We start from the raw sequence: 8,458 nt of genomic DNA on the forward strand, positions 1-8,458 counted from the left end.
TGTATATTATACCTCATTGGTATATTTTTATATATTTATATATTATATATTATTTATACCTTTTATATACAGGTAAAATAGTCATATATTTTATACTACTTATATATTTTATATATCATATATATTGATATATATATTTGTATAATTTTATAATTTATTTTATAATTTCTTCATACACTTTTTTATTTTTTAAGTTTTTAATTTGTCCTTTCTGTTTTTATTTTTATTTTTTTAATTCTTTTGATCCTTTTGTTATTTTTATTTTCTTGATATTTTATTTTTCTCAAATTTTTGTTTATTTTTTTATTTCATTTTATTTTCTGTATTATTTGGTCTTTATTTTGAGGTCACCATGTCTAAGGAGTTTTTGGCCGCCTTTGGCAAGAAGAAGGACCATACCGGTGATTACATATTCCTGAAATCGATTGGCAGGGGGTCCTTTGCCGAGGTCAAACTGGCCCGGCACTGGCTCACTGGGACCAAGGTGGCCTTCAAAACCATTAGCCGGCGGGGCTTGACTGCAGAGTTTGAGGAGATGAAATCGCTCAAGACCTTACACCACCCGAATATTATAGCATTGTTTGAAGTGATCTCCACCCCAGACAAACATATTCTTTTCATGGAACACGCGGGCAGAGGCGACCTGTGCGATCACCTGCAGGAGTGCGGCCGGATAACTGAACACCAAGCCCGACCCATGTTCAGACAAATGATCTCCGCCCTCCACTATTGCCATCACAAAGGCATCGTACACCGTGACCTCAAGCCTGAGAACATCCTTCTAGATGAGCACCTGAATATCAAAGTGGCGGACTTCGGGTTCAGCAGGGACTTTTCCAATTACAAGCTGACAACATTTTGTGGCACCCTCCCCTACATGGCCCCGGAGATTCTAGAGCGCCGAGTGTACGATGGCCCTAAGGCGGACGTCTGGAGTCTGGGGGTCATCCTCTACTGCATGGTGACGGGGGAGCACCTGTTTGTGGGGGACACTGCTGGGGAAGTGATAAAACAAATCCACAATAAAGAGCTGCATCTACCAGACTTCACCTCAGTGGAAATTCAGGAACTCTTGCACAGAATGCTTACTGTTGACCCCAGCCAGAGACCCACCCTAGATGCCCTCATGAAAGACTCGTGGGTGAATATGGGTGAGGACGAGGAGATGAGGCCCTACAGTGAGACTCCCTGGGGGGACATTGACCCCCAGGTAGCCCAAATTATGAGGGACATGGGTTTCAAAAAGCAGGAAATACAGGACTCTTTAACGCACAATAAATATGATAGGATCATGGGAACCTACCTGATCCTCAAGACAAAGACCACCAAGATGCAGGGCTCCACCATAAAGGTAAGGCCCTGCCCCTCCTCTGAGCCCAGCACCAGCACTTCCTGCAGCCAAGAGGTGGAGCCCTCCATTCCCTCCTCCAGCCCTGCATCCAGCCTGGATTCAAGCTCTAGCACTTCCCTAGGTGGCAAGGAAGCCAGCAAGAAAGATCCCCCACCCAGAGTGGAAGTGAGGAAGTCTGCCCCCCCACCCAACCTGTACTCCATCTCCTCCACGTCCACCTCCATCCCAGAAGAGACCTTGCCGGCCCCCCCACCCAGCCTGCAATCAAGCTCCTCCTTGTCCACCTCCATCCCAGGAGAGATGGTGCCTGCTCCCCCACCAAGCCTGCAATCCAGTACCTCATCTTACTCTCCAGCCCTGGAAGCAAGGACCTCTACCCCACTACCCGGCCCACAGTCTGGAACTGCCACTCCCAGCCCAGCCCTCCAGTGTGGCCCTGAGGGCTCCCCCACCACCCACAGCAGCAGCAGCAGCAGGTCCTTCCAAGTTTCAGAGCTGGGTGGTGGGACCCCAGGCTCTCCCTCTGGCCACCGCTATCGCCGGCAGGGCATTGCTCGCAGGGTCCTCAAGTTCTTTTTAAAATGTATTTGCTGTAGGCCGTCCACTAAGAAAAGAGTTACTCCGGTGTAACGTTTAAAAATTGTGGACCGCCTACAGCAGATACATTTTAAAAAGGACCTGAGGACTCTGGGCCCAACCAGGGACCAGGAATCCACCAGGGACGCGGTGGCTTGCAAGACGACATCCAATAGACTTAGCCACACCAGCGGGGCCACACTCCCTACCACACTCCCTACATTTCAAAAGCTGAACCTGAAGTTACTCAGCTCCAAGGAGGCCAGTCACTGGTGTGGGAGACAAGCCAGAGGTGGCAAGACAGCTGAGGGTAGAGCGCTACCAGACACACACACACACGCTGTGTGTGCAGGTGAGAGGACTTGGTCCTGAGGACGATGGACTTGAGCAAACCACCGTAGCGTTCCCACACGGGATTCATAGCATTCCTGTGGCCTTCAGAACCATCCTTCATTCAATCCACTGAGCCACACCAGCCTGGACGAGGAACTAGGATTAACCGCTAGACATTTCTGAAGTCAACACCTCAGTATTCTACAGAATGGAAACCAGTTTTGTGACTTGAAAAGGACTTCACATATGAAAAAGGAAAGCTCCAGCAGAGCAGGTTCGGATTCTTTCATTTAAAACAGGTATCTTTATTTTTCCTGCGAGCTACAGTCAGCATTATCCTGTATCAGTTTCTGGTGCGCGGCGCGGTGGTCAGGCAGCCGTGCACTTCACTACGTGCTGCCCCGATGTTTGCGGTGCCGACCTGACACCATCCACAGTCAGCACAATACTATTGACGGCACTCTTTACGCTTCACTGCACCTCCCCGTGCATGTTTTGTAACTACCGATCTGTGTTCTCAGTCCCCTCACCTTTTTTACCCAGTCCCTCAACCCCCTCCCTTCTGGCAACATTTAGCCTGTTCAGTGTCTGAGTCTGTTCCAGTTTTGTTTGTTCATTTACTCTGTTCTTCAGATTCCTCATCCAAGGGGAGTCCTATCGCACTTGTCTTTCTCTGCCTGGCTTGTTTCCCTCAGCCTGACACCCTCTGGGCCCATCCATGTTGTCACAAATGGCAAGATTCCATTCTTTTTTATGGTCGAGTAATATTTCATTGTACAAATGTACCACTGCTTTTTTTATCCACTAGGCTAGTGATGGGCACTTGGGCTGCTTCCGTAGCTTGGCTATTGTTAATGATGCCGCAGTGAACAGAGGGCTGCACACGTTCTTTCGAATTAGTGTTTTGGGTTTCTTTGGATACACACCCGGAAGTGGAATCTCTGAGTCATAAGGCAGTTCCATTTGTAACATTTTAAGGAATCTCCATGCTGCCGTCCGCAGTGGCCGCACCAATCCGCATTCCCACCAGCACTGCACCAGGGTTCCCTTTTCTCCACACCCTCGCTGACGCGTTTGCTGAGTTATTGATGACGGCCACTCTGACAGGTGTGAGGTGACATCTCATTGTGGTTTTGATTTGCATCGTTTCTCCGATGACTAGTGATGTTGAGCATCTTTCCATACGTCTGTTGGCCGTGTGTGTGTCCTCTTGGGAGAAGTGCTCATTCAGGACCTCTGTCCATTTTTAAAATGGAATTGGGGTGGGGGTTGGTACATATGCCAGAATTCTTAAAACACTATTTTCACATTCCTTCCATTTGCATTTTACTGAGAGCCTAGAAATATGGAAATGGCCTAGACGTCCCCAGCCCTCTGAGTGGCCCTGGATGGCAGCTCTAGTGTCAGGGAGAGGAAAGGCTCCTCAGCCAGGAGACCAGGGTGCCTTGCCAAGCCACTGCTGAATGTAGGGGTCTGTGTGCACCGGGACTGGGCGGGCTGAGTTGTGCAGGGGTCCAGGCCCAGGCAGCGAGTCCCACGCTGGTAGGTGAGCGGCAGCGTGAGACTGAGGAGCCCCGGGAACTGGATTCCTGGGCTGCCTCCCGTGCTTTTTCCTCTCTGCCGCCCCCGTGCTTTTGGTAGAGCAGCACCTGCACCCATGGACACGCGTCTCTCCCTGGGCGGAGAAGAGAAGGTCCTGCATCCTGCTTGACCCGGAGCGTGGTGAGGGGGGGCGAGGACCTGAGAGTCCAGGGTGCAGAATGAGCACACAGCGCCGTTGCTCCCCATCCCTTTGCTTCTCTGCTTGGAGTAGCTGATTTGTGGCAGGAGGCACCTTCCCTGCAAGAAAAGCCTTCAAGGATCAGAGGAAGCTGGGAGCCTGAGGACCTCTGGGTTGGGCTTCCATCTGGGGCTACGGGAGGCTGAGGGATCTGAAGCAGGCTGCCTACACCCTCTGGCCTGGAAGAGAGGTGGGAGGCGGGTCAAGATGGGGGTGTCCGTGAGGCAGGGGGGGACCATGGTGCCTGGCGAGCTGCCTTCCTGAGCCCCAGGCGCACAGCCCTCCATCACATGGGTCTCATTGCCACCGCCTGTTCTGTCCCTTCCCTATGTGCACCGGGATGAGTCACCCAGCCTGTCCCATTCAGGCTGTCCCACCCGTCTGCCGCCTTCCTCTGCAGGAGGTACCACACCTCCCCACGCCCTCTGCTCCCAGGGTCAGGGCCAGGGCCTCCCTGGGCTCAGCTGAGTAAACCAGCCTCCGCCCTGCTGCTGGGAAGCCCCTTTGCTGAGCCCCCGAGCAGACAGGTTTTCTCTGTGAAAACAAAGGCAAAGCAGGTCTGAGAGAGGGGCTGTTGGGGGTTGCAGGTATGACTGCGACACGTCTAGTCCCTGGTGCGAGGGGCACGGCACAGGCCACCAATGTTGAGAAGCTTAGACTCACCGCTCAGAAGCTACGGGAGTTTGGAGTGGTCACTTCGATGCCCCAAGGTCCACTTTCCTGAGAATGGGTTGTGCTCGTGTCTGCTCTCGAATTTGGCTCAGGGCCAGTGACTAGGTTCCACTTGTCAGAATCAGCTTTGTCCCTGTTGGGGCCCTCAGAGGCTGGCTCCCCCTAGAGCCTCTAGCCTCTCAGCCCCAGAGGAGGCAAGGCTGAGGCAGTGTGGGGAGTCCCCACCACAACTCCAAGACTAGTTAATCAGGTCTAGACACACAGCAGGCACTCCATAAATGTTTGCTGAGGGATCGAATGGAACAAAGCCAGAGCTGGGAAACTCCCTTGTCACGGGCACGCCCTCCCCTGTGTGCTCGGCTGTACCCAGCACAGCTCAGAGGCCCGCTAGCTCCGCTGCCTCCTTGACTGAGTCCATGGTCCCAGGGTGTGTGGGGCCTCAGCCTTAGTCCTGCCTCCCGGGCTGCACCACCCCAGACCTTCCATTTGGGTGTGGCCTGGTGTTCATGCCCCCGGCTGCCTTCCCCCCTTTCAGAGCCCCTCTAACCCTGCAGCGCACTTGCCCTGCCTCCCTGCAGAAGGCCCCGCAGCCCCACCCCATCCTGCCCTGCCCCCGATCTCTGTTCTCTCCATCCCACAGACTCACAGGCTCCTACCTTCGACCAGCAGGCCTCTTGGGGAGCAGCGTCCTGGGTGGCCAGATCCCTGGAGCTGGTCCCAGAGGCCTGAACTCAACGGGGACTGCTCAGGCTCCCCTCTAGCTGCCCCAGGAGCCCTGGACTGGACTGGGTGTCCCATGAAGAGGGGATGCCCATCAAGGATCCCAATGTCTTTGTGATGCAGGCTGTTGTCTGGGAGGAGGGTGCTGGGCCTTCAAGGAGGCCCCTGGTGGCAGAGCCCGAATGGGGCAGACTCCATCCAGAGGCTTCTGGTCCCTGGGCCAGGGCGAGGCAGGTCAGGGTATGAGCTCTCAGGCCAGCCCCAAGCATCTCACAGGAAGGTCTCCTCAAGAGCTCTCCACCAACTTCACCCTACTCCCCACCCAAGGCTGCTTCCACTTCCGGGTAGTCCACTGAGTTGGCCTGAGCCTCCACCTGAGGTTGTTCCTGTCCCAGCCCTTCCCTCCCCTTCCCCGAGGCTCCACCTCAAATCTACCCCTCAAGGGCGCCCACTCCTGCTAGAACCTGCCAACCCATTGAGGAAAGAGCACTGTGGTTTCTTCTGACCTTGGACAGACTTGGCCGGGCACACAGTCCCTGGGCATGGTGCCCGGATGCACTTGGGGCTCCCCTGAAAGACAGGACCTCTGGGAGTGGTGTCCACAGCAGCAGGAGCTAAAGCCCCCTTGTGCCCTCCCTGACTCTCTCTGGGCTGTGGCCAAGGGCTGAGCTGAGATAATAATTCTCATAGCAGTGATAACAATGTTAATGTCAAACATTATTTTTAATGCCTTCTGTGTGCCAGGCCCTGTTGGGTGCTGGGGAAACACGAAGAAATAGGACAGACGCACCCCTGCCCCCATGGATCTGTTGATCCCAGCCCAGGACGGGCACCGCCGGGGCGTGTGGAGAAGACTCAGTACACACCTGGTGCACGGATAAAGAATTCGAGGAACGAGCAGCCGGTTATACAGCACAGATGCACAGAGCTGTGGAGTGAGCAGTGCGGCCATTACGGCAGAGTGAGGCACAACCTAGCTACCGCACCGCACCTTGGAGAGGGCGCCCAGGCCCTGTACCTGCCTGTGACTTGATGTCCCAGCATGCGAGGGATTCAGCAACTCAGCAATCCCCTCGAGATAAGGCCATTAAGAGTGAAAAGAAGATTCTGAGGACTTCCTGGAGGAAGTACTGAAATGGGTTGGGCATAGAGTCCCTCAGCACTGAGCTTACAACATGGACCCTAGGAAGGGCTCCATGGAATCCAGGAATCCCGCCCAGCCCATGCCTACCCAAAGTGGACCTCTGATGTCCTCAAGTACAGGTGTCATCAAGAACCTACTGTGGGGCCCTGACCCATGTGGCTCAGTTGGTTGGACATCATCCCACAAAGCGAAAGTTTGCTGGTTCAGTTCCCAGTCAGGGCACATGCCTGGGTTGCTCATTTGATCCTCTGGCATGTATGAGAGGCAACTGATCAAGATGTTTCTCATCCTCTTTCTCCCTCCCTTCCTCTCTTGCTAAAAATAAATAAATAAAATTTTTTTCTTAAAAAGAGTCTACTGCGGGGGATGACTAGCATGGACCCTGGAACTGTCCCAGAAACTGCATGACAAAACGGGCAAGTTCATGTACCAGGTTCTGGAAGAGCAACTCCCTCCCTGGCCCACCCTATACAGTCAGTAATAGGGGATGGTTGCCCCACTCCCCAAGTTGCTCAGTGACGTCCAAGTCCCAGGGAGCCTCTGGCCAAAGGGCTTCTGAGAGACCATCTGGAGACCGCCATCCTACTGGCCCTTCCACGGTGTCCATGTGGGCCCAAGAAACCTGTGCTGCCTCACAGAGCTGGGTGCCCAATGGCCGATGCGCTGGGGGTATGGACCCCCTCACACACACCACTGCTGCACATACCCCTCACGTTTCTCTGCAAGCTCAACAGACAGCAGCACCCCCTTCCTTGGACTGCCCTAGGTTTGTGCCCCACAAGCAGCCATTCTCCTTGGAGGTGCTAGAGACGTCCAGACACACCTCACCCCACAGCCTGTTAGCCCTCTGAGGACAGAGCCCTTACCGGAACTTGGCCAAGAGGGGACACAGAGTTGTCGAGAATGGCTAAATCAGGGACCTCCCCAGCGTCTGGAGACGCCAGCACTGCTGCCCTGATCTAGCCCAGACACCAACACTGCTGCCCTGATCTAGTCAGGCCCACAGTGTCCAGAAGAGCTGGGGGTGGGGGGGCAGGCCGGGGGGGCGGCGCCCTGGCCAAGCCACAGCACCTGCCAAGGCTGTTCAAGGACGTCCCTGGAGTCCGGTGGTAGGGAGTGGAGACAAGACCAGGAAGGGCCCCAAGTGAAGGGCTGCCCACAAGTCCACTCCCCTCCTAGCAGCACAGCCGCTACCCGTCAGCCTAGCTGCTGCTTTCCCAGGAAGCCTGGGGAATCACGGCTCCTTGCAAAGGAGGAGGAGAGAGGACTGTGCTGGAGAAGGTCTAAGTGTCGTGGGGAAGCAGGGACAAGCCAGGGGCCACCTCTTCCAGAGACGCCCTGCTCTGACCCCACGCCCCCAGACTGGGCAGTGCGGGCTGTCACGCTGGGTCTGCATGTCCCCAGCCCAGGCCTGTTGGGGCACAGGGCTCCCCAACAGTGTTCGCTGTTGGGAGGACTCGCCGCACCGCGGGGTGGGGGCGCAGGCCTGTCTGCTAGGACTTCGAGGAGGTTTCTGAGCAAGGCAAGGCCCCATCCCCCATCTGGGCCGCCACTGCCCCCCCACCCCATCCCTCCCTGGGCCAGGCGCCGCCCTGAAGGAGCTACTTCAAAGGGCCTGTGCCCGAGCTTCCGCAGCGGGGCTCGGGTCCACCGCCGACACCGCGCAAGCCGGGGCAGGATCCCGTACGTCGGGGCTGTCCCAGCCCCGGGGTCTCCGAGAGCCCTGAGGGGGTGCGAGGCGGGAGGCGCCAGGGCTGAGGGGCGGGTCTTCAAAGCCCCCTGAAGTGGGAGGGTCGGGACCGCCGCGGGGCCAATCCGGGAGCGCGGGGAGCGGGGGCGGGGGCCGGGCGGAGGGGGGTCCGGGCCGGGCGGGCCGGGGGCG

The 8,458-nt window shown here is 55.7% G+C and overlaps 1 protein-coding gene across 1 annotated transcript; it reads left to right on the forward strand.

Moving 5' to 3' along the window:
- The first annotated feature begins 352 nt into the window (after window positions 1-352).
- LOC139440306 (serine/threonine-protein kinase MARK2-like) lies at window positions 353-1,981 on the forward strand. The gene has a single exon (XM_071219443.1). The coding sequence runs from the start codon at window positions 353-355 to the stop codon at window positions 1,979-1,981; it is 1,629 nt and encodes a 542-aa protein (XP_071075544.1).
- The last annotated feature ends 6,477 nt before the right edge of the window (window positions 1,982-8,458 follow it).

This window comes from Desmodus rotundus, chromosome 10 (assembly GCF_022682495.2).
Source record: "Desmodus rotundus isolate HL8 chromosome 10, HLdesRot8A.1, whole genome shotgun sequence".
Classification (NCBI taxonomy): Eukaryota; Metazoa; Chordata; class Mammalia; order Chiroptera; family Phyllostomidae; genus Desmodus; species Desmodus rotundus.

What these genes read in the sequence shown, in the direction of transcription:
- LOC139440306 (XM_071219443.1), top strand. Translation starts at nt 353, where the DNA reads ATGTCTAAGGAGTTTTTGGCCGCCTTTGGCAAGAAGAAGGACCATACC.